Below are 26,687 nucleotides of genomic sequence, written 5' to 3' on the forward strand. Positions count from 1 at the left end.
TGAAACTGCATGTGATGCCGGACTGAGAATTTTCCCAAAGTGTGGTGTGCTTGGAAGCTGCCTAAGGAAGGTGGGCATCATGGGCCAGTAGGAGCCTGCTGGGAGAAGTCACATACCGGAGTCAGAGCCAAAGCCTGTCCCTCCTCTGGTGTGCTGTGCAACGCTCAGTCATGCCTGACTCTCTGCAACCCCACCTACTGCAGCAAGCCAGGCAGCCCTGTCCTTCAGCATCTCTCAGAGCTTGCTCAAGCTCATGTCCAGTGAGGCAGTGATGCCATCCAGCCATCTCATCCTCTGTTGTCCTCTTCTCTTCCTGCCTTCAATCTTTCCCAGCATCAGGGTCTTCTCTAATGAGTCAGCTCATCTCATCAGGTGGCCAACATATTGGAGCTACAGCTTCAGCATCAGTCCTTCCAATGAGTATTCAGGACTGATTTCCTTTAGGATGCACTGGTTGGATTTCCTTGTAATCGAAGGGATTCTTAAGAGTCTTCTCCAACACCACAGTTCAAAAGCAGCAATTCTTCAGCACTCAGCCTTCTTTATGGTCCAACTCTCACATCCATACATGACCACTGGAAAAACCACAGCTTTGACTAGACGGACCTTTGTCAGCAAAGTAAGGTCTCTGCTTTTAAATACACTGTCTAGGTTTGTCTAGGGCTTCCCTTATGGCTCAGCTGGTAAAGAATCCACCTGCAGGAGACCTGGGTTCAACCCCTGGGTTGGGAAGATCCCCTAGAGAAGGGAAAGGCTACCCACTTCAGTATCCTGGCCTGGAGAATTCCATGAACTGTATAGTCCATGGGGTCGCAAAGAGCTGGACACAACTGAGTGACTTTCACTTTCACTTCTAGGCTTGCCATAGCTTTTCTTCCAAGGAGCAACTGTCTTTTAATTTCATGGCTGCAGTCGCCATCTGCAGTGATTTTGGAGCCTAAGAAAATACATTCTGTCATTGTCTCCATTGTTTCCCCGTCTATTTATCATGAAGTGATGGAATCCAATGCCATGATCTTCATTTTTTGAATGTTGAGTTTTAAGCCGGCTTTTTCACTCTCCTCTTTCACCTTCATCAAGAGGCTCTTTAGTTCTTCTTCATTTTCTGCCATAAGGGTGGTGTCATTTGCATCAGTTATCAGTTCAGTCGCTCAGTCATGTCCGACTCTTTGCGACCCCATGAATCGCAGCACGCCAGGCCTCCCTGTCCATCACCAACTCCTGGAGTTCACCCAAACTCATGTCCATTGAGTCAGTGATGCCATCCAGCCATCTCATCCTCTGTCGTCCCGTTCTCCTCCAGCCCCCAATCCCTCCCAGCATCAGAGTCTTTTCTAATGAGTCAACCCTTCACATGAGGTGGCCAAAGTACTGGAGTTTCAGCTTTAGCATCATTCCTTTCAAAGAAATCCCAGGGTTGATCTCCTTCAGAATGGACTGGTTGGATCTCCTTGCAGTCCAAGGAACTCTCAAGAGTCTTCTCCAACACCACAGTTCAAAAGCATCAATTCTTTGGCGCTCAGCCTTCTTCAGAGTCCAACTCTCACATCCATACATGACCACTGGAAAAACCATAGCCTTGATTAGATGGACCTTAGTCGGCAAAGTAATATCTCTGCTTTTGAATATGCTATCTAGGTTGGTCATAACTTTTCTTCCAAGGAGTAAGCATCTTTTAATTTCATGGCTGCAATCACCATCTGCAGTGATTTTGGAGCCCCCCAAAATAAAGTCTAACACTGTTTCCACTGTTTCCCCATCTATTTCCCATGAAGTGATGGGACCGGATGCCATGATCTTCATTTTCTGAATGCTGAGCTTTAAGCCAACTTTTTCGCTCTCCTCTTTCATTTTCATCAAGAGGCTTTTTAGTTCCTCTTCACTTTCTGCCATAAGGGTGGTGTCATCTGCATATCTGAGGTTATTGATATTTCTCCCGGCAATCTTGATTCCAGCTTGTGTTTCTTCCAGTCCAGTGTTTCTCATGATGTACTCTGCATAGAAGTTAAATAAGCAGGGTGACAATATACAGCCTTGACGTACTCCTTTTCCTGTTTGGAACCAGTCTATTGTTCCCTGTCCAGTTCTAACTGTTGCTTCCTGACCTGCATACAGGTTTCTCAAGAGGCAGGTCAGGTGGTCTGGTATTCCCATCTCTTTCAGAATTTTCCACAGTTTATTGTGATCCACACAGTCAAAGGCTTTGGCATAGTCAATAAAGCAGACATAGATGTTTTTCTGGAACTCTCTTGCTTTTTCGATGATCCAGCGGATGTTGGCAATTTGATCTCTGGTTCCTCTGCCTTTTCTAAAACCAGCTTGAACATCAGGAAGTTCACGGTTCACGTATTGCTGAAGCCTGGCTTGGAGAATTTTGAGCATTACTTTACTAGCATGTGAGTTGTGTGCAATAGTGCGGTAGTTTGAGCATTCTTTGGCATTGCCTTTCTTTGGGATTGGAATGAAAACTGACCTTTTCCAGTCCTGTGACCACTGCTGAGATTTCCAAATTTGCTGGCATTTTGAATGCAGCACTTTCACAGCATCACCTTTCAGGATTTGAAACAGCTCAACTGGAATTCCATCACTTCCACTAGCTTTGTTCATAGTGATGCTTTCTAAGGCCCACTTGACTTCACATTCCAGGATGTCTGGCTCTAGATGAATGATCACACCATCATGATTATCTGGGTCATGAAGATCTTTTATGTACAGTTCTTCTATGTATTCTTGCCACCTCTTCTTAATATCTTCTGCTTCTGTTAGGTCCATACCATTTCTGTCCTTTATCAAGCCCATCTTTGCATGAAATGTTCCCTTGGTATCTCTAATTTTCTTGAAGAGATCTCTAGTCTTTCCCATTCTGTTGTTTTCCTCTATTTCTTGGTACTGATCGCTGAAGAAGGCTTTCTTATCTCTTCTTGCTGTTCTTTGGAACTCTGCATTCAGATGCTTATATCTTTCCTTTTCTCCTTTGCTTTTTGCCTCTCTTCTTTTCACAGCTATTTGTAAGGCCTCACCAGATAGCCATTTTGCTTTTTTGCATTTCTTTTCCATGGGGATGGTCTTGATCCCTGTCTCCTGTACAATGTCATGAACCTCATTCCATAGTTCATCAGGCACTCTATCTATCAGATCTAGGCCCTTAAATCTATTTCTCACTTCCACTGTATAATCATAAGGGATTTGATTGAGGTCATACCTGAATGGTCTAGTGGTTTTCCCTACTTTCTTCAATTTGAGTCTGAATTTGGTAATAAGGAGTTCATGATCTGAGCCACAGTCGGCTCCTGGTGTTGTTTTCGCTAACTGTATAGAGCTTCTCCATCTTTGGCTGCAAAGAATATAATCACTCTGATTTCAGTGTTGACCATCTCGTGATGTCCATGTGTAGAGTCCTCTCTTGTGTTGTTGGAAGAGGGTGTTTGCTATGACCAGTGCATTTTCTTGGCAAAACTGTATTAGTCTTTGCCCTGCTTCATTCTGCATTCCAAGGCCAAATTTGCCTGTTACTCCAGGTGTTTCTTGACTTCCGACCTTTGCATTCCAGTCCCCTATAATGAAAAGGACATCTTTTGTGGGTGTTAGTTCTAAAAGGTCTTGTAGGTCTTCATAAAACCCTTCAACGTCAGCTTCTTCAGCCTTACTGGTTAGGGCATAGACTTGGATAACTGTGATACTGAATGGTTTACCTTGGAGATGAACAGAGATCATTCTGTCGTTTTTGAGATTGCATCCAAGTACTGCATTTCAGACTCCTTTGTTGACCATGATGGCTACTCCATTTCTTCTGAGGGATTCCTGCCCGCAGTAGTAGATATAATGGTCATCTGAGTTAAATTCACCCATTCCCGTCCATTTTACTTTGCTGATTCCTAGAATGTCAACGTTCACTCTTGCCCTCTTCTGTTTGACCACTTCCAATTTGCATTGATTCATGGACCTGACATTCCAGGTTCCTATGCAATATTGCTCTTTACAGCGTTGGACCTTGCTTCTATCACCAGTCACATCCACAACTGGGTATTGTTTTTGCTTTGGCTCCATGCCTTCATTCCTTCTGGAGTTATTTCTCCACTGATCTCCAGTAGCATATTGGGCACCTACTGACCTGGGGAGTTCCTCTTTCAGTATCCTATCATTTTGCCTTTTCCTACTGTTCATGGGGTTCTCAAGGCAAGAATACTGAAGTGGTTTGCCATTCCCTTCTCCAGTGGACTACATTCTGTCAGACCTCTCCACCATGACCCTCCCATCTTGGGTTGCCCCACAGGCATGGCTTAGTTTCATTGAGTTAGACAAGGCTGTGGTCCTAGTGTGATTAGATTGACTAGTTTTCTGTGAATATGGTTTCAGTGTGTCTGCCCTCTGATGCCCTCTTGCAACACCTACCATCTTACTTGGGTTTCTCTTACCTTGGGTGTGGGGTATCTCTTCAGGGTGCTCCAGCAAAGCGCAGCCACTACTCCTTACCTTGGACGGAGGGTATCTCCTCACCGCCACCCTGCCTGACCTTCAACGTGGGATAGCTCCTCTAGGCCCTCCTGGCCCCGCGCAGCCACTGCTCCTTGGGCGTGAGGGTGCTCCTCCTTGTCACCACCCCTGGCCTTGGGCATGGGGTTGCTCCTCCCGGCTGCTGCCCCTGGCCTCGGGCCCGGGGTGGCTCCTCCCGGCCGCCCCTGGCCTCGAACGCAGGGTAGCTCCTCTCGGCCGTTGCTGCGCCGTTGCAGCCTGGCACTCTTGGCCACTGCCCCTGACCTCAGACGTGGGGTAACTCCTTTTGGCTGCCGCCCTTCGGGCACAGGGTCCTCCCGGCTTCTGCCCCTGACTTCAGACGTGGGGTAGCTCCTCTCAGCTGCACTTAGTGTGCCGGTCGCATATATCCCCTTATATTTGCAGTATTCTATCATTTGCATATCTGAGGTTATTGATATTTCCCCTGAAAATCTTGATTCCAGCTTGTGCTTCATCCAGCCCAGCATTCTGCATGATGTACTCTGCATATACGTTAAAGAAGTAGGGTGACAATATATTGCATTGATATATCCTTTCCCAATTTGGAACCAGTCTGTTGTTCCATGTCCAGTTCTGACTGTTGCTTCTTGACCTGAATACTGATTCTCAGGAGATAGGTAAGATGGAATGGTGTTTCCATCTCTTTAAGAATTTTCCAGTCTGTTGTGATCCCCACAGTCAAAGGCTTTGGTGTAGTCAGTGAAGAGAAGTAGGTGTTTTTCTGATATCTCTCTATCATAAAAGCTGGTTCCAACAAAGCTTAGCATCATGCCATCTTGAGAGCTTCAGTTGTTCATACGGCTTTAATTGTTCACATGGCTTTGAGTTACCATCTTGTCCTTTCATTTGAACTTGAAGCATTTATTGTGGGGCATGTCTGATGGTTAAAAAATAACTTCCTCAACTTTTGCTTATCTGGAAGTATCTTAATTTTCCCCTTCATTTTTGAGTGAAAGTTTTGCTGGGTACAGAACTCTTAAGTTGCTAGATTTTTTCTTTGAGAACTTTGAATGTATCAACCCACTGACTTCTTGCCTCCAGGGCTTCTGACTAGAAATCGACTTGTAATTTATTGAGGATCTCTTGTCTGTGATGTCTTGCTTTTCTTTTGCTGCTTTCCAGATTCTCTTTTTGTCCTTTAACAGTTTAATTATAGTGTATCTCAGAGAATTTATCCTATTTGAGTTATAGATTCATGTCTTCAACTTAGGGAAGCTTTCAGCCATTATTTCTTCAAATAATCTCTCACTCCTTTTTCTTCTTCTGAGACTCCCTTAATGTGTTTATTTGTCCCCTTACTGATTTCCCACAGAGCCTCTATGCTTACTTGTCTTCATTTTTTTTTTTTTCTTTTCATTCCCTAGACTCAATATTTCAATTCATAGGACAAATTCATAGAACAAATAGATATTCCTGATTTTTTTCTCCTGCCCTTTCTAATATGCTTTTGAACCCACCTAATAAATTTTTCATTTCAGTTATTGTACTTCTCACCTTCAGAGTTTTTATTTCAGCATTTTTGTTTCCTTTTTGTAATTTCTATCTCTTTATTGATATTCTCCTTTTCACTTTCATGCATTGGAGAAGGAAATGGCAACCCACTCCAGTGTTCTTGCCTGGAGAATCCCAGGGATGGCGGAGCCTGGTGGGCTGCTGTCTATGGGGTCGCACAGTCAGGCACGACTGAAGCGACTTAGCACAGCACATTGATATTCTCACTTTTTCATATATCATTCTCTACCTTAGTCTGTATACCTTCAGCACTTAGAGCATCTTAAAGACCATTATTTTGTAATCTTTGTCTAATAAGTCCAACCTCTGGGTTTCCTTAGATACAGTTACTACTAATGCATTTTGTTCCTTTGAATGGACCATGGTTTCCTGTTCCTTTGTATGACTTTTGACTGTTTTATTGAAAACTAGACATTTGAATCTTGTAATGTACCGCTGGAAATCATCTTTTTCTCCTTCTCAGATTTGCCATTTCTTTGCTCTTGAAAAGTTTCTCCGTGCTGGGATCAACCTGAAGAGGTGTAAGGTCTTTTCTGGCATTTTCTGAGCCTTCATCTTTCCCTGAGCATACCTAGTGCCTTTCTAAGTATTCCCATATGTGCAGTTGCTTCTGAATAGCCTCATCCTTAAATATCTGGCTCCCAAAAGGAGATAAAGATTTTTTTTTAATGTATTGCTCATTGAAAACCCCTCTGGTATTGGTTGCAACAGTGGTGGCCAGCTCCTATGTTTATACCTCAGAAATCAAAAGCAGCACTGTGCAATCAGAACACAGAACTCAGAACACAGATATTTGGAAGACAAGGTCCTTATGGTCCACACTGACTCCAGCAAGTCACACCAGAAATGCAGGCACAGCTATTTGCTATGTGACTGGGACATGGGGGGTAGATAGCCCCTATCACACTCAAGACTGAAATTGACCAAAATTAACCATAACTTACCAGCCAAGCTTTCTGTTGGAGGCTGAAAGCTTTCCAATAGACTCCAGAGTTTCAAAATAGTTATTTCAGTCAGTTTCTGCCAATTACATTTGTCTGGGTGAAGAGATAGATTCTTGGTTCTTCTACTCCACTGTCTTCCCTGACATTGCTTTCTATTTTGGTCCTTTTAAGATAAATTAGTTCAATTTATATAGATCAGTTCAGTTCAGTTCAGTTGCTCAGTCATGTCTGACTCTTTGTGACCCCATGGACTACACACCAGGCCTCCCTGTCTATCACCAACTCCCGGAGTTTACTCAAACTCACATCCATTGAGTTGGTGATGCCATCCAACCATCTCATCCTCTGTCATCCCCTTCTCCTCCTGCCTTCAATCTAATTCAATCTAACTACTGTTTATTACAGACCAGCCTGTGTGAGATTCTCTGCTGAATGCCTGCAGAGGAATAGGAGGAGAGAGGCAACTCAGTTCGCCATTTCACAAGGTTGATGATAAGCAGCATAGCAGAGACCCAAGCAGGGTCAGGAGAGGTTCCAAGAAGGAAAGAAAAATAGGCTACAGAATGGAGGTAGCCTTAAGGATGAGCAGAGTTAGGGATGAGGGATTGGGGAAGATGGGGCACAGTGAGCCAATGGGAGCTGAAAGCAGACTTCCCTGTAAGAGAAGATCGGACCTAGAGAAGAAACAAGATAAACAGAATTCCAGAGGGAAGCCCTCTGAGGCACATGTGGTATCACATGGGCTGCCCCCTCCCAGGCCCGCTTGCTGCCAGATCCAGGAGCTCTCTTCTGTCACATCTGATCTCCTCTCCACCTACCTGCTGTGAGGCGTAAAGGTAGTTGGTATATGAGGGTCAGTCAGACATAAAGCTGGAAAAATCAACTGATGAAGGAAACTAAAATGAAACTTAATTGCAATTCCAGAAGTTAATTACATGATGTGTACAAATCTTGGTCCACACTCTAAGGAAGGTATATAAAAAATGTAGCTTTTTTTATTTTTTTAGCAGCCAGCCTAATTTGTGTTTCTCAACTCCATTCTAGTCCATGTTGGATTCCTAATCACTTCAAGAGTTTTTTGCTCCATTTTTCCTGAGTTTGCATCTAAGTTCAGTTGAGGATGCATCTGGTTACTGTGATGTCTGGTTTATTCATCTCTAGGGCTGCTGTAGCAACCCTCTAACTGGTGGTCCTATTTTCACGTATTCTGATGCTCTGAGGGTTAAGACTGCAGCACATGAATTTTAGAAAGGACACAGTTCAGCCCACAACTTCTTACCCTAGAGCATCTCTGCCTTCTGGTCCCAGCCATGGGATGTTCAGCTCACCTGTTGCAGAAAAGATGTCCTTCCTGCAGGTCCACATGGTTCATCAGGGCAAGCCCCTCTCTGTCCCTTCCACACCATGGTCTGTGGCACAAAAATACATTCACCTACTCATGCTTCGGCCTAGGGTTTGTGGGGAGGTGGTCTGAGGCTCCATCTACCTAAAGATGCCATGTTGTCATTCTCCCTAAGCTCTAGCTGCCTCCCTGGTACTCTGGGCGGAAAGAACAAAGGATCCCTCTCTTCTCAGATCTCATAAGCCTTAGAGAGGTTTTACTGTTCCTGTTGAAACGTTTCTTTGTGCTGGGGATCAGCCTGAAGAAGTGCAAGGTCTTGTCTGGCCTTTGAGATCAAAACCCAAAACGCTCTGTGGAGCCACTAGCATATGTCATCTCTCAAGGCTGCCTCCACTTCAAGGCAAGAGAGATGTTGCCTGGTGTGTTTCAGGTAGGCATGGAGGAATGAACACGCCTTTCCTCCTATTGCAGGTGTTTCCTCAAACACGTTTATGTGGACCATGGGCTGGCTAGCTATGGCCTGTGAGCCAAGTCTGGCCCACCACTGGGTTTTGTAAAGTTTTATTAGCACACAGCCACACCGTTTTGTTTAGACATTGTCTTTGGCCGCTTTTGTGCTATAGTGGCAGAGTTGAGTACTTGCATGGCCCATAAATCCAAAAAAAATTGACTGTCTGGGTCTTTGCAGAGAAAGTTTGTGGATTTCTGGTGTAGATTATTGTAACACAAAAGCCTAAAAACTTTTGCCATCTTCTACTGTCATATCTCTTCTATAAGGCAGTGATCACAGGGTGATCTTACAGTATGAAGACAAGAAATGGCAAACAGAGGGAAAAGAAATATTCAAAATGGAATGGTTAGGGTGTCAGAATGTCACCTTGCTAACAGGACTTTATAGTTTTTGGAAAGTCATTGAGCAGAGCAGCTGTGATTTGTGCTGGATTTCAGTAAAAAAAATGTGCCTGGGGAATAGGGGAAGCAGTCTCACCCCCTCATGATGTTCTTGGCATCGTGGAAGTGAAGGGCACCATTGAGGTGGCCCCCATCAGAGTCCTAAGAGGACACTAGGGCCTCGCAGAAGAGCTGGGCAGGGCCAGCTTCAGCCAGCCAGGCCAGGGTCCTGCTGCTCCCCAGTGCCCTTCCCATGTGTAGATGTGGCCCCAGGACACATCTGGGTCTGCAGAACTGGTTAAAATCCCAGCCTCAGCACAAAGCATCGAGGACCCAAGACTGCAGTCTTGAGTATGTGTGGTCTCACGCTTGTCTGGTAAAGGATGCAGAGCTGGGATCCGGCTGGTCTCTACCCAGAGCCCATGCACAAGTGAATTAATAGTTCTGATTCTTTTCATTATACAGTAAATGAGAGCTGTTTATTTACTCAACGTGAAACTTAGTGACCTCCGAATTATAGCTAGCAGCCATTTAAAGGTCTTCATTCTGTAGGAGAAAAAAAAAATCAAAAAACCCACACACGCCAAAAATTCCCCTTGGGGTTTTCAGTGTTACAGATGGTCAAGTTTTAAGTTCAGATAAAAGACAATTCTGGGATCTTGCTGAACTGATCCATCCCGTATCCTATTTCCAGATGACCTTGATTTACAGTTCTTGGATGTATTTTTCTCATGGCTTACTTAACATGTCGTCATCGCGGGGCCTGGATTGCTGAGAGATGGTGTGTAAGAGGAGAGGGGGTGTTGCTTTGGAAACCCTGTGTGCCCTTCCCCCTCCTGGAAAGAGAAGCCACCTGTGAGCTCCCCTGCTGTTTCTGCAGCCTGTCTGGTTAACATGAACCCTTCTCTTCCTTCTAGCCCAGGACCAGGAGGCACGCACTGCCTGGGTGCCAGTGTGGAGCACACAGTCTGTGAGAACCTGCCCTGTCCCAAGGGTCTGCCCAGCTTCCGTGACCAGCAGTGCCAGACGTACGACCGGCTGAGCAGCAAGAAGAAGGGCCTGCTCACTGCAGTGGTGGTTGACGGTAAAGGCACAGGGCACATCCTTTCAGCAGAGCTTCCCTCTCCCCTCCCCCAGTGCCATAAACACCTCCTGGGAAAACCCTCAGGCATCCCCGCCTCCAAAATCCACCCGGTCCTGCCCGACTCAGCTGTGGACCCAATTCTTGAGCCATGGGTTGGACCTGGATGACCCAGCTCGGTGAGATTTCCCAAAAGCAGCCGTGAGGCAGGCACTGGACCTGATCTCTCCTGCCCGGGTGTGCTGGCAGCCTGCCGTCTCGTGCCCTGTGCTGCCAGGCCCGGGCCAACCCTGAGAACACAGCTCTGCAGGAGCAGGACAGCGGGTTTATGCATCTGCTGTTTCTCTTTCCAGTGGTGATGCTTTCTTGCATTTCTTTACTTTACTTGCATTTCATCTTGGGTTGGCTCTTACTCCTTGAGTAGAGTGTTTGGGAAAAAGTTTTTTTTTTTTAATTGAAGTAACGTTGGCTTATAACATTATATAAATGTCACATGTGCGACGCTGTATTTTTCACTTGTGTATGCACTACAGGGTGCTCCCCACGAGAAGTTCCGTTCCATCTGTCACCATACAGTTGGCCCTCTTTACCCTCCCCGCACCCCCCTTCCCTGCTGGGAACCACTGCCCTGTTCACTGTATCTGTGTTTGTTTTCATTTTTGTTCGAGGACAGTTTACAGCTTGGTGAAGATAACAGTAAGCAGAGGTCATCTTTTCTTTCCTATGGTTTTCTCTCAAATCAAGAGACTCTGCCCCCTGGGCCACTGCAAGCATTTCCAGTGACTGATCAAATTCTAGGTGGAGTATCATGTCTGTTGAATTTGTGATGTTTATGTATTGTCCACAAGGATATCCTATTTGAGGACTATTTGAGGGTTTTTTTCATTCTCAAGATTCTGTTCATCTTTAGGAAACAAGAGTGCATTATAATGATGACAGCGTGGTCCCGTTTATGGAGCATACCACGTGCCAGGCTCAAGTCAGCTCTGCATGCATCATGTCATTTAATGTCCAAAACAAGCTGTGTGGAAGGTGAGAGGTTACAGGTTATGTGACATGCCTTAGCTTCTGCAGCTGATAAGGAGCTGGGAGGGAGCTGACCCCAGTTCTGGAGGAGCTGCTGACTCAGAAAATAACCAGCTGGCTTCTGGTACTCGAATGAGAAAGAAAAATTTGTGAGTGCTGAGTGAAGAGCTTTAGTAAGAACTCAGGCAACTGGGCCTGATTTTTACACAGTCTCTGAAGTATTTTGCAGGAAAATGAAGTTCTTGTGTCAGGACTTAGGTTACTTCACTGTCACGTAAAGAATCTCTGAAATCTACACTCTGTTACACGCTCAAGTGTGCATAGCTGTGCCGGGGGTAGGCCCAGGCAGTTCAGGAAATAGTGAGCCCAGACCTACAGCTTTTAACCCAACAACCTGACCCATTAGTTTCCTTCGTGCTCACATGGGATGTTCTAAACTGTCGCAGAGAACGTCAACCCAACCGGCGATGGGCTCATTTTAAAGCACTGGGGAGTCCTTCAGACGTTTTCGTCTTTCACAAAGACCACCACCTTTGGGAGCTGTGTGACTGTCACTGCCCTGTCGCCTAACCAGATGACTTCCAGGAGGATGCCCTTCACACTCTCCGGTTTCCCTGTGGTCTAGGGAGAGAGGAGACCCGCGCCCCCCAAAGGGGGACAGGCAGCTGGAGGCCGAGGCTCACGAGAGCCTCAGAGCTCTGCCTCGGCATCCAGCATCCGTCTGATGCAGGCAGACGCTCGAGGCTTCTAGATGTCCCAGGCACCCTACTCGGGAAGGAGACAGTGCCGACAGGGGCTGCCAGGTCTCCAGCGCATTTGCACACCTTCAGCCCCATCCCCACACTCCTGGATAAATGGGTTCTGGTCCCTTGCCTGTCCTCTCCCTCATCTTGGGAGAGAGAAGAGGTCAGGCCTGGACAGACGCGCCCCACTCTCGTTTCTCCTCGGCCATGTGCTCGGCCTTGTTATTCTTTCCTTGGTCTCTTGCTCCAATTTTCAGTTTTCCTGCCTCATTTATTCAATGCAGAAATCCCACTGAAATATCTGTTTTTCCATAGATTTCTCCAAGTCCAGATTAAACTTCTGTTTTCCTTGTAACCACTTTTGGATCACTGAGCCGCTTGGTTCCTTATCATCACAGTGGCTGAGGCTGATGTCTGCCCAGAGCCCCCTTCAGGGAAGCCTCCAAGTGCAGCTATCTGGGGAAGCTGGCTGGGTTCAGAATGTGTGTTGACCCACTCACTTTTGGTTTCTGCCAAAGCAATGAATAATTACAGCCAGAGTGCCCCTGCCTTTGAACTGAAAAGTGCAGCCCTATGTGATAAGGCAGTGAGCACTCTGCCTTTGAAGAAAAGACCTCAAGTTCAGGGCTCTGCCGGGGTAGCTTGACACGGCGCCCTTGGGGGTGGGATTGCCATGGCTTCTTGCATGTTTGGTTTCATTTCCTTCTCAAATAGAAACAGAAGCCAGCATTTTTTTTTTAAAGGAGTGTTTCACAAGGATAAAAGCAAAATAATAAATGGCCAATTCAGAAGGTAGGGGGAGAATACAGATTATAAGTGTTCCCCTCACAACTCCATTTATAAAAGGCACAATTCTAGCTCAGCCGTGAGAGGAACGATTCCTGTGGTTGGGCTCTGGGCTCTTCTGAAGCCCATTATGACTGCCCCATTCATAGCATCGCTATCGCTGTGGAATTCTTTGGCGAGTGACGCACAGTTCAAGAAAGGGGAAGCTATATATATATATGTTTTTTCTCTTCTTGAAAAAAAATGAATTCTTACAGAGGTAGATTTTCCAAGGGAGAGCTCAGGACCACAAATTCATACCACCCCCAAAAGAAGACAAAGACTCTCCTTAAAAAATATTTCTAAGTGGAAAAGCCTTTAGACAGAAACCCAATGAGGTGGCCTGTTGCCAAACCCACCCCTTTTCTGCCTTCCCCGTGGAATCTCGTTGGAGTGGAAGCCTTCAAGAGGTTAGTCCTCCCTGCCCAGACCAGCAGGCCACATGCCCACTGAAGTGTCAGAGGCGATGGCAAAGGCCCTGTCTGGATGTGGAGGTGCTTTTCAAACTCACTCTGTGACATGGCAGGACCCACTGTGGGTCTGAGCCTCCCTGGGGATGGAAGGGCCGACAGTCAGGGTTCTCTCACTCCAGCTTGGCCAAGCTGGCAGCTAGAATTGCTTAGTGAAAAAAAGAGAGTGGTTGCAAAGATGGAGGGTGTCTCACAGGTCCTCAGGGCCAGGAGGAAGTTCTGGGCCAGGGTCTCTGAAGATGTCAGGACTTTCTGTCCGTGTTCAGCACAGCTTGTGTTTGTGAGCCATGACTTCCTGTCCCTGCTGCAGACTGGCTTTCTCACAGCTTGTCCACGAGCAGGCTCATGGGCAGCCCACAGCACCTTTTATTAAGTCCTCCTCCTGTATCCAGATCCTTTGGGGTCAGATGTGGTTGGAAGATCAGAGCACTTCAGCTGTTGGAAGAATACCAACCATACATCAACCATGTATTACTTAATACCCCAGCCAGGTCCTGGGAAGCACCCCTCAGTCAGACACACGGACACCTCCAGGTTGCCAGGGAACAGTCTTTAAGTGGGTTGCTGCATACTACCAGCAACCTCATGTCAGTCAAGGCTAGTTTTGCAGCCTTTTATGTCTACTGTGAATGTTTAAAAAAAAATGCCTGCAGTGTTCAGAGCTTCTGGATTTCTGAATTGTGGATGAGGAAGTGTAGACTTCTTAGAGATCCATCAACCTTGAGCACATATAACCTCTCTACCTGAATATTCATTGGAATAAGCTTTGTACCTGAGTTTCAGCTGAAGCTGAAGCTCCAGTACTTTGGCCACCTGATTCAAAGAGCTGACTCATTGGAAAAGACCCTGATGCTGGGAAAGATTGAAGGCAGGAGGAGAAGGGGATAGCAGAGGATGAGGTGGTTGGATGGCATCACAGACACAATGGACATGAGTTTGAGTAGGCTCTGGGAGTTGGTGATGGACAGGGAAGACTGGCGTGCTGCAGTCCATGGGGTCGCAAAGAGTTGGACATGACTGAGGGACTGAACAGAACTGATCTGACTTTCAGTGCTGATTTTCTGGGAGACTTTGATTTAGTGTAGCTGTGGTCAGGTGGCCATTCTTGGTCCAATCAACTGAGGCCGCTTGAGGCCTGGTTATGAGGCTGTGGTGGGGAGAAAGACTCTGATTGGTCTAGCTGCAGTCAGGTGGCCACTGCTGGTCCAATCAGCTGAGGCCTGGCTGTGGGTCATGGTGGGCAGCTTTGGAGATCCAAGCAGCCTCCTCAGCATGGATACCTCACAGAGGGCCAGGCAGGGCTGGGGTGAGCAGCTATGATGGCCTCAAAGTTAACTAGTCTCCACCTTAGTAAGACTTTGTAACCTCTGGCAGAGAGAGGACGACAAAAGCACTTAGAACCACAAGTGTCCTCTTCACCATTCTGGCCCCAGAGCACCAGGGCAAGTCCTCCAAGCCTCCACCAAGCAGATGTGGTGGTGTGGCTCTCAAGCCCCCAAGCCTGTCTCACCTTCCCTGTTTGCAGCTTCCCCATCAAGTAAGTCCTGACAACAGGTGAGTCAGTGGAAAGCTGGGACCCACCCTAAACAGACTGAGAGCAGGAGAAGGGGACGACAGAGGACGAGATGGTTGGGTGGCATCATCGACTCAATGGACATGAGTTTGAGTAAGCTCTGGGAGTTGGTGATGGACAGGGATGCCTGCCATGCTGCAGTCCATGGGGTCACAAAGAGTCTGACTGAGTGACCTAACTGAACTGATCCCAAACAGCTTCAATCCAGATTTCATCTTGGCACACATCAGCCAGGCAAGAGGGATGTTCCAAGCTTCTTTCCTTAGGGTATATGGTTGTATAACTTTTAAGAAAATTTTTACCTCCCTCTATACAACTAAGAGCTTCCCTGGTGGCTCAGATGGTAAAGAATCTGCCTGCAATGTGGGAGACCTGGGTTCAATTCCTGGGTAGGGAAGATCCCCTGGAGGAGGGCATGGCAACCCACTCTGGTATTCTTGTCTGGAGAATCCCCATGGACAGAGGAGCCTGGCAGGCTACAGTCCATGGGATCACAAAAGAGTCAGACATAACTGAGAAACTAAGCGCAGCACATACAACTGAGGATGTAAGAGTGTTGATACTGCCCAGAGTTGAAACCCAACACCTCATGTTATTTATCAGAAATTAATTGCCCAGCCAGGGCAGCTCAGAGGGGGATATTCAGAGAATTTTGAGAGGTTCTGAGATGCTCAAGTTTTATGAAGTTAATCCTGTGTCCCTTTGGGTGTGGGGTGCCCTGATTTCTGAGTAGAATCCTCAGAAAAGGAGATGGACAAATGGAGTGAGTTTCAGCGGAGCAGGGGAAGGAAGTGTTACCTCTGGGCTCTGTTGTGGGGCTTGAGGCTCTCCAGACTGCCCACGCCATGAAGGACCGTGTCTGCAGCTGGGAGAGTAGAGTTGAGTGTACCTTCTTCCTGGGCTCATGTCAGAATCCCTCCATCTGAGGTTGGGATCCCCTGATTTGCAGAGTCTCTACTTCCCTGATGTTCACATCAAAGAACCTGGGTGGACCATCTTCATCCCTTTCAAGTCTGGTCTTTCTAACTTACCTCAGAGAGCCTCTACTTTTCTACCCAAATCCGATTTTCATTTCTGCCTATATCACCGTATATACTCAGAAGCCAGAGAAGTTCATAAAAGTGGTGGTTTGTTTTCAGCACGGTATCTTTGGTACCTTTGCGTCCCAGAGTTCTCAATTCAGAAGGAAAATAGTGATAAACCAGGGTTTGGCCCTGCCCGGCAAGGGACTCTGGGTAGCCACGCATATCGTCTGAGCCTCACGTGCTCAGCTGTAAGATGGAATGATGACAGCAGCCTCCTGAAATGCACAGACACTGCTTAGCATGCTGCAAGGCACACAGCAGACAATGTCATTTATGATTTTATCATCATCACCATTGTCATTATCACTGTAGTTGAATGAATCTCCTCGAAGCTCAGTTACTGCAGATATTGAGGCAGCGCTTCAGTTTAAATGTAACCCTTCATTCTGAAACTGCTTTGGCCAAGGGATCCATCCTTACAGTGAAACACTAGAGGAAGCCTGTGGAGAAGGTATATCCATCCATTCAAGATTGGGACTCTGTGTTGCCCCTCTCCCAGTGGCTCCCCAACATGCTCACAGGAAAGCTCAGGGTCCCAAAGAGCACCCCCAAATTCTTGTCAAATTAGCCTCCCAGAACCTGACCTCAGTTTACATTTCAGTCTCCCATAGTTCTTTCACTGACCATCATCTGGGGTTATTCCATCTAAATGGAGGGACAGCTGACCTCAGCCTGCCACCTGGGGGAATGGATCATTCTTTCCAGTATGCCTGTCTTCTGACAGCTCAGATCAGACCTGTGAGTATTTTCACAGTCTGCCTCATCAGGAGTTTGCTATTTATTTGTCCACAAGACCACCAGGGCCTTGAAAAGCATGCGTGATTCATCTTTCTTTCCCAAGCAGTGCTAGAACAGTGCCTTGTGTGAGAGAGGTCCTCCATCCACATTTATTAAATGAAGCATTGTTACTTTGCTTACTTGGGAAACTACCCTTCACAGTTGAATTTTTTTCCCCCACAACTAACTGGAACAGCCAAGTTGAACATCTGCACTCGACCCCTATAACTCCTTTCTAGTGTTCTAAGACAAGCTTCCCAGTGGACATGTTGGTCAGTAGCCCTACATGGGAGAGGAGCTCAATGGAAAGCTGCTGAGCACAGTGGCAGTTTAGTGTCTGTCACCCAATCACAAAAGTGAACCTGGCTGAGGCAACATGTCTGCTCTGACAAGACCTCTCCAGCTAGGATGCCAAAGCCTAAACTGAGGCCATGTCAGCTCCAGAAGCCTTTTGTTTTGCCTGTGCCTTTGTTTATCTGAGGCCACCAGAAGACCCTCCTGGGGAAGGCTCATAGTGGAGATAAAAGGCTTGGCAGAAACAATGCAAAGATGGTGTTTCTCTCTCTGGAAGTTCCTTTGCAAAATAATCATAGAAACTGCATTAGAATTAGGTGACTGAGAGAGAGAAAATGGTGCATTTATCTTTCTCAATTATCTACAAAAGAACAAAACCATTTGTATTATTACTTTTTTAAGTCCTCTTGTCCCTACTTCAAACAGTGCCTTGTGTGAGAGAGGTCCTCTATCCACATTTGTTAAATGAAGCATTGTTACTTTGCTTACTTATAACAATGTAAGTCCTAGCTTACTGGACGTCCTAGCTAATGCAATAAGACAAGAAAAGGAAGTAAAAGGTCCACAGTTCAGTTCAGTCACTCAGTCATGTCCGACTCTCTGTGATCCCGTGAATTGCAGGCCTCCCTGTTCATCACCAACTCCCGGAGTTCACTCAGATTCACGTCCATCGAGTCAGTGATGCCATCCAGCCATCTCATCCTCGGTCGTCCCCTTCTCCTCATGCCCCCAATCCCTCCCAGCATCAGAGTCTTTCCCAATGAGTCAACTCTTCGCATGAGGTGGCCAAAGTACTGGAGTTTCAGCTTTAGCATCACTCTTTCCAAAGAACACCCAGGACTGATCTCCTTTAGAATGGACTGGTTGGATCTCCTTGCAGTCCAAGGGACTCTCAAGAGTCTTCTCCAACATCACAGTTCAAAAGCATCAATTCTTGGGTGTGCAGCTTTCTTCACAGTCCAACTCTCACATCCATACATGACCACTGGAAAAACCATAGCCTTGACTAGACGGACCTCTGTTGGCAAAGTAATGTCTCTGTTTTTGAATATGCTATCTAGGTTGGTCATAACTTTTCTTCCAAGGAGTAAGCATCTTTTAATTCCATGGTTGCAATCACCGTCTGCAGTGATTTTGGAACCCCCCCAAAAAAAGTCTGACACTGTTTCCACTGTTTCCCCATCTATTTCCCATGAAGTGATGGGACCAGATGCCATGATCTTCCTTTTCTGAATGTTGAGCTCTAAGCCAACTTTTTCACTCTCCTCTTTCACTTTCATCAAGAGGCTTTTTAGTTCCTCTTCACTTTCTGCCATAGATTGGGGAAAAAGAAAAATATCTTTGTTTGCAGATGGCATAATAATCTGTGTAGAATATCCAAAAGAGTCAACAGAAAACAAAAAACCTCCTGGATTATAACAAGGTTGTAGGATACAACATGTACAAAAGTCAGTCACTTCCTTATATAATAGCAATGAGCAAGTGGAGTTTGAAATTAAAAACACAATGCCAGGGACTTCCCTGGCAGTCTGATGGTTAAGACTCTGCTTCCCCTACAGGGTCATGGGTCCAATCCCTGGTCAAGGAACTAAGATCCTGCATTCCATGCCTCTCAGCCAAGAAGTAAAAGGAACACTACTGAAATTCTTAAAATAAAAACACGATGCTGTTTACATTAGCACCCCCAAAATGAAATAATCAGGTTTAAATCTAATAAAATATGTATAATATCTGTATGAGGAAAGCTATAAAACTCTGATGAATGAAATAAAACAATTATATAAATGGGGAAATATTCCATGTCAGTGGAAAGATATCAAGATGCCAGTTCTTTCCAGTTTGATCTATAAATTAAGTAATCCTGGTCAAAATACCAGCAGGTCATTTTGGGGCTATCAACAAACTGATTCTGAAGTTTATACCAAAAGATGAAAATATTTACCAGGTCCTTCTGTGAGGCAGATCCTGGGACTGACCAAAGATGAAAGTTTGATTCCTTGTCCTCCAAGGGTTCCAATTTCCATCAGTTCTTTAATCTAAAGGTAATTTGCAATCCACCCCCTTCAAACTTACATAGCAAAAGGACTCACCTTATAAGAAATCCCAGACAGTAGGACTTGAGGGCTCTAATGGAGGTGTGTGCAAAGTGCAAGTGGAGATTGCAAGTCAGAGGTGGCATGAGAAGAGAGGGCTCTGGGGTAGAAGCTTCTGGGGTACTAGAAATATTCCAGACAGCTAAATGCATGGAGGAATTTCCAGGCAGAGAGAACAATCTAGGTAAAGGTGTGAGATCATGGCATGTTCTGGAAGCTCATTTGGTTCTAGCAGCAGCAGGAGAAATCAGGGTTTCCATCGTGCCTGGGGAAATGGCTCTTACAAGTTGTCCTAGAGACTCATGTGTCCCCTTTCTGTTCCTTATTCCTACACCATTTCTTCCAGGACCTGCTTGCTGCATAGCACAGCCCTGCATCTTTTATCCAATGGTTGAGGGGCACTAAAACTTCAGCCAAAGCCACTACTCTGGAGACACCCCATGGCCGTTCCCCTTGCTGGGAGGCCGCCTCCTCTCCCTTCCCCACCCCAGGCCCACCCTTGGTAAATATTCAACTTGCTTAGAGGTTAGCACTCCACAAAATGTTTGTTCAGCCTGGTGTTTTTAAGTACTTTAAGGAAAAAGAAATACTGTATCTTTGCAAAAGATAAAGAAAACAACTTGAAGAAAAGCCCACAGTGCTCTCACCTGCGTGTCGTTCCCCTGAGTCAGAGGAGGGTCTTTTTCCATTTTTGGGGTCACGTGTTCAAAGGGGTGGGTGCAGCATGTGCTCTGTACCTGTGACCTCGGTCCCATGCCAATTTCTCGTCTCTTGGACTGGCCTGCGCCTACAAGCATCTTCACACCACCTGGCGCCCAAGACCCTTCCCACGTCAATGTCCACCCCTTTCCCTCCTCAGATAAGCCGTGTGAACTCTACTGCTCACCCCTTGGGAAGGAGTCCCCTCTGCTGGTGGCCGATAGAGTCCTGGACGGCACGCCCTGCGGGCCCTACGAGACGGATCTCTGCGTGCATGGCAGGTGCCAGGTGATGTGTTTTCCTTGTGTCCTTGGCAGGGTTTTGGAGGGGAGGCTCCCTCCAGGGGGAGCGTGGGATGGCAGAGGCCTCAGGAGGCCTGGGTGAGTGGACTTTCTCAAGAAGGCGTCCCGCGGGTGGTGTTGCCTCTTGCAGCCTGGCACCCCTCCCTCCCTCAGCAGTGACTGAGCCAGCCAAGAGTTGAGGTGCTGAAAGAGCAGTGGCAAGATGGTCATCACAAACATCTTAGAGTAACTTTGGACATCAGGACAAAGGGAAGAGCAGGTAGGCTGCTAGGTGGACTGGAGGATGTACGTGAATGTGTGTTTGGGGGCAAGCTTTGCTTGTTTAGCTAGCAAAGATACAGTACAACTGAGCTGATGCCTTCACAGGTGGTACCTAGGGAGGTGAATATGCCTGGCTTTGGGGCTCCACTCACTGGAATATGATCCACAAACCCATCCTGGTGTTAGATATCTGTGATTCACTAGCGTGATGAAAGATGTCATTTAAGAAGGCAAAAAGAGAAAGGAGAGAGGATGCCAATGATTTTAACCCTAGTGGATTTTTTTCCCCTTGCAAAGTCCAAGCTAGTCCAAGACTGGAATTTTTCAGGGAAAAACTTGACAATGTCCAGATTCCTTTGGCACTGTGTGGCTTTGTTATCAAATATAAATATGTGAGGGCGATAGACACTTGGTGCCCAAGAGCATTGGCCAGGCACCCTTCCAGGGAAGGAGGGGTGATGGGCCCTTGGGGCTGCCATGTTGTAGCAAAGAATGTACAGAGCCTCAGACAGTGTGAACCAGGATCTTATCATTATCGTTGAAATGAGAAATTGCTGATGGTTCTGCTTCTCGGTAGACCTGCTAACAAGTCAAGTGCGAGATTTGTTTCCATCATAAATTACAGCATACACTTGCAGGGACCACAGTGCGGCCCAAGTATGTATGTTCCTTTAGCAAACATATCCCAAGTTAAAAGCACGTGTGTTCTTTAAAGCAGCACCAGCTGAGCCACCTCCAGCCTCTCAGCAGCGTTTTCTGCAGTGTTCTTACCAATGTGGAAACAATTCTAAGCATCCTGACATTTTCTGGCCAGCAGGGTCCATGTTAAAAGGCCATTCATGATTTCAGCTCTAGGCAGTGAGTGCCAGTGTGACCTTTCCACAATCTTAGTTCTTATTACAGCCTTTTCCATTAGAGAGGCTCCCCTGTGCCGTGAGAGCAAAACTCTCAGCTCTTTTGTGAGTACAGCTGGGTGTTCATGAGGCCACCCAAGGTATTCTAATAGCTTTAAGTCTCTTATAAATCTCCAAAATCCCATCAGGGAACCATTGAGCCAGAGCCTGGCTTGCACTTGAGTGTGACAGGGATGCCATGTGTACACTTGCCTTTCTGCTCCCACCTCTATCCCGTTACCACCTCCGAGTCCATCTCAAATGGCTCTTCCACCATCTCCATCATTATATTTACTCACCCTGCACTGAGACTAGTGCTAACCAGCACAGCCCCTCCAGGCAGGGGCACTGGGGAGCGCAGAGGTGCAGACAGTGGCCCCTTTCACGGTGCACTACAGTGAATGGCGTTCATGATCCTTGGAGCCTCATCCTGACAATGGGGAGACCCATGCTTGTTCTTGGAAGTACCATCACCTCTACGTGGATGCCCCCCAGTGACCCCCTGCCTCCAGGCAGCCCACCAGTCCTCGCAGAAGGCCACTGTCCTGGCAGGTGGCATCAGCACCTACCAGCAAGCACCTCATGAGAGAAACTGGCTTTCTGAAGGAAGTTAAATCCCATCTGTAATTTTTCTAATAGTGCTCATTCTTCAGAGGGAATCTGTGAAGGTTTACTTTTGCCCATGGTTAACTCAATACTCACAGAAATTCAAATTAGTAATGTCAGAGTTAATGAAGTTTTATAATACCATTAAGCATGTTTAAGTAACACTGTAAGAAATTAGATACAAATATAGTATTTATGCTTAGTTATAGTGATTGCCAAGGTGGAAAGTTCTGGATTTCTGTGGTCCTTGTAAATGAGTCAGGCAAGGAATGTTGGTTAAAGAGAATAGTATTATTAATAAAAAGAAACCTTAGGGGGTTTGTGAGCAGAGGGTCTGACCTGTTCATTGATGCCATCGCCTAATTATAGTGGAAAAAGGTAGAAATCTTCCATACTTCATGTAAGACAGCACTACGGAAATGCTGCTGTGGTTTACTTGTTAGCTTTTCCCGCTGTTCTCTGCAGCTGTAAATTTAGCTATTTTAGGGTAGCGGAAGGAGTTCTGGGAAATTCTGAGAAGCATGGTGACTAGTTGGTGGGGAACGGCAGGGACAAGAGGCTCCAAAATGGCCTTTTGAGAAGATTCCACTGAGCTCCAAATAGCAGGCTGATTCAAACCATAACATGAAACATGGAAATACCATTTTACTCTGTTTTATGAGGACCAAGTTGAGTTTCATTTCAGTGAGTCACAAATTACTTAACATGCTAAAATGAAACTTAACAGCGCTCATAAAAGTGTGAGTGAATTGGGGGAAGAAACACAAACATTGTCTATTTTTCAGCAAGTCCCTATAAATCAGGAGTCCCATCATTAATGATTCCTCTTGTTGGCCTCCAGAAGCAAAGAAATCAAGTTAATATCCCTCTGATGTGCAACTTGCCTCAAAGCTGCTGACCGGTAAGGGGTGAGTCAAACAGCTGAACACGTCTGGGGCCAGATGTGTTTGGCTTCATCAGCTTATGTACACTTGCAGCCAATATACTCTAACTGCAGCCACGTTTCCTTGGGACCCTAGCTCATGTATGGATCCCTTGTTTGATGAACAGCAAAACACCTTCAGGGCCTGTAAGCTTCTTCAGTGAAGGGATGGTATCTGATAATCTGTGTTCTCCAAAGAGCTATCTTGAAGGACAGACAGTCTCTGATTGCATTTCACAAAGAATAAAAGAAGACTGGGTGGGTCACTGGCTCTTAGGGACTTAAGTGATTCTGGAATCTGGAGCCCATTTCAATGGACCATTTTCAATGTCCAGAATTTATTTATCTCTTATTTTGTGTACATTGGTTTTCTATTAGGCAAGTAGAATTACTGATGGGATTTTGGAGATTTATAAGAGACTCTGACTTCAGAGTCCCGTTGTGTAAAGAAGGGGTCACAAGCATGCAGGAAGCTCTCAGTTGCATTCAGTTCAGTTATTCAGCCGTGTCCAACTCTTTGCAACCCCATGGACTGCAACATGTCAGGCTTCCCCGTCCATCACCAGCTCCCGGAGCTTGCTCAAACTCATGTCCATTGAGTCAGTGATGCCATCCAAATATCTCATCCTCTGTCGTCCCCTTCTCCTCCTGCCTTCAATCTTGCCCAGCATCAGGGTCTTTTCCAATGGGTCAGTTCTTCTCATCAGGTGGCCACAGTATTGGAGTTTCAGCTTCAGCATCAGTCCTTCCAGTGAATATTCAGGACTGATTTCCTTTAGGATGGACTGGTTGGATCTCCTTGCAGGAAGCTCTACTGGGTGTTTATGTATAGGTAGGCCTGTGTTTCAATATGCCCACCTGGTTGCTGCTTTTCACCCTTCAGCTGACACCCTGAAGTGTGTGATTACTGGTGCCGGACCTTTATCCAAAGCAGTGCTTACACCTCTGATGCCATACCCTGCATCCCTTTCACCTGATTAACCTCCCATAGCAACTTTCGGATTAAGCCTGTAGACTAAGCCACATGGTCACCCCTCTTCCATCCCAGGACTCCATTAATCCAATGGTTAAGGCAGCATAGCACACACCATGGTGGTGAAGAAAAGCAGAGGCCATCCTTTGACAAGAAGGCAGAAGTGGATGGAAGTTTTACTGAAGGAACAGAGGCCAAAGCTGGAACAGATGGAGAGTCACCCCGAAAAGAAAGCAAGAAGCTTGAGGAAGTCTAGGACTTGGGAATGGAGGGTGGAAGTGAGGAGCTGGCTGCAAACAGTGAGTCACGGTTGGTGACCATGCCTGGCCTGGGACTTGGAGCTTGACAAGCTGTTAGGGAATTATCTTCAAGCTTTTTCCCAAAGTCATGTGATAAGCTGTTCAAGGGCAGCTGGAGCAGGGAAGGGACCTCAGTGCTCCAGGGCAGTGCCCACCCTCTGGGACTAAGGGCAGAGTCCAGCTTCCCTCCTGCCTGGCCCAAATGGAAGCCTGCCACCCTGCATCCAAAGTGGTCCGTCACTTGGCCATCTGTGCCTCATTCTTAAATACAAGTGGTCAGCCAGAGATCATCAGCTCGCTGAAGAAAACCAGCAGCAGGAATGAGAAAAGACCAAGAAAAACAAACAGGAAAACTGACCCTGGCAAGAAAATTGAGATAATTACAGAATTCTGTATGCAGCCAAATGATCAACCAAGCATGCAGGCAAAATAATTTTGGGACATGGAAGAACTCAGAAGTTTTATTTTCCATGCATCCTTCTGAAGAAATGAGGTGCAGTTTAGCAGGATGAGGGTGAAGGCCAGAAGGAGGAAGACGAGCCCAACAAGACTTGGTGGAGTGACCTGGGAGCCCGGGAGAGGCCAGGAGGGGTCAGCATCGCTGGCTGAAGGCAGCAATTAAATTTAAAGTAAGAAGTCAGTGATGTCCCTCTTACAGCAGAGAGAGAGGGGCAGTGGTTGGAAGATAGCCATTAAGCTGAAGAAAGGAAGTGCTTCTCCTCTCAGCCAGGAACATGAACACAAATGAGGACCACTGAAATCTGTGTGAGGAAGTCCCAGTTCAAACATGAGAAGGTGAAACGGCATGGTTGAGGGAATGCACTGTGCTGTCCGGCTGGTGGTGCAGAAGAAAAGGCAGAGGACTTGGTTTGAAAACTGAAGCCTCCTGTTCCCCCAGCTTGATGAGAGGTCGGCATTGGTATGCTTTTATTTGAACATGCGTTCTGTGCTCCCTACCACGCAGGCCACTGTGTTTGGGGTGAGGACAAGAACACAGGTTTATAAGACACCCTCTTTCCTGGGCTTATGGTCCATCTGTGGGAAGGTAAGACCGACTCGTGAAACCCTAACAACCACAGGTGAAGGTATGATCAAGAGCCGGTGAGAGACTGGGTTTAGAAAGAGCAGAAAGAACATTCCATGCACTGGGTGGTGCGCTGGGCAGTATGCTAGGCGTGCAGTGCTTGGCAGGACCAAGAGGGTCCCAGTCCCCACACATGGTGCAGACGAGGAACATGTATACTCACAGACCCGGTCATCCCCTCAGTCTGGCCCATGTGAGGAGGGAAATGGGGTCATGGAAAGTAAGCTGTGGGCGGCATGGTGGGGCCCTGTGAAGAGACAGAGCCAGCCAGTGGAGACTTGGGGTGGGGCCAGTGCTCCTCGCAGGACGCAGAGGGGAGGCCAGGCCTTCCAGAAACAGGGGTGGGTAGTGGGAGGCACCAGGGCCCAGGCTGTGCAGGGCCTGGCCGGGGGCAGTGGGGCTCCGGGTTTCTTCTGATGGTGGAGCTCGTGGGAGCAGGTGGGAGGCAGTGGGCCATGGTGTACGCCAGGAGGAGGAGGGAGAGCAGCCAAGGGGTTTGGACGAGATCAAGGAAATGCAGGCATGCTCTCCAGGCAGTGGGGTCCATGGCCATGACCCGCTCATCTTCCCCAGTGAGGGTTAGTCCTGGAGCAGAAGAGAGAAAACCCATGTGATCGGCCCTTTGCTGAGTAATCAGGCCTCACCTGGGTAGTGGCTGTGAGTACAGACAAGAAACAGACACTGGAGGGGTCTCAGGGGACCAAGCCGTGAGCCAGCACCTGAGTGAGTGTATCAAGAAGAGGACTGGAAGCGGCCTGGAGGGCTCGGGTCAGGGCTGGGAAGGCAGCCATGTCTGTGAGTTCCAGGAGAGCGGGCGGAGGTGTCCTGAACTGAGAAGTCCGGGGCCGGCAGCTACAGAGGAGGAGCCGGTGTCTCAGGGTGGCCACACTGAGGTCAGTGTCCTGGCCGGAGAGTCAGGGGAAGTACAGATTTTCAGCAGACCAGCCCCCCGTGAGCCTGGGTGGCGGGCAAGTATGAGGTTTAAGAGCCGTCTGCACGTGAGTGATGGTTGCAGCTTAAGGAGAAGGTGACATTACCAAGGAAAATCAGGAGCAGAAGGGGCACAAGAGCTACCCACTTCTGCAGAGTCCAGGGCAAGAGAGGAGGGGGCAGAGCCATCCACGGGGCCTGGGAGAAGCACACAAGAGTCTGCCCCCTACTCGGCCTCTGTCTTAGCATGTTTATTCCTGGTCTGGCACAGAACAGGCACGGGACCATGCTTTGGGTGAATGAATCAATGCACAGCACAGATGGGGAATCAGATGCTAAAGAGTGACTGGCCAAAGATGAGGATGGAGACATGGTCAGTGGATGCGGTGACCAGGAGGTTATCTGTGGCTGGTGATCGTCCATCGACGGGCAGGATGCCGGGGAAAGCATTCAGGTTTTCCAGCACTGAAGTGGATATTCCTCACTTCTGTGCTGTTCATGGTCCATCCTTCCCGATCCTCCAGAACACAGCACTGAGTACTAATGC

General features: G+C 47.1%; 1 protein-coding gene across 1 annotated transcript in view; it reads left to right on the forward strand.

Annotated features, from left to right (window-relative positions):
• Positions 1 to 26,687, forward strand: part of ADAMTS17 (ADAM metallopeptidase with thrombospondin type 1 motif 17) — a 393,371-nt gene that overhangs the window by 258,304 nt on the left and 108,380 nt on the right. The window contains exons 14-15 of the mRNA XM_052659846.1: positions 10,122 to 10,288; positions 20,031 to 20,158. Of these exons, the coding sequence (XP_052515806.1) occupies positions 10,122 to 10,288; positions 20,031 to 20,158 (295 nt within the window). The remainder of the gene's footprint in view (positions 1 to 10,121; positions 10,289 to 20,030; positions 20,159 to 26,687) is intronic.

This window comes from Budorcas taxicolor, chromosome 21 (assembly GCF_023091745.1).
Source record: "Budorcas taxicolor isolate Tak-1 chromosome 21, Takin1.1, whole genome shotgun sequence".
Taxonomy (NCBI): domain Eukaryota; kingdom Metazoa; phylum Chordata; class Mammalia; order Artiodactyla; family Bovidae; genus Budorcas; species Budorcas taxicolor.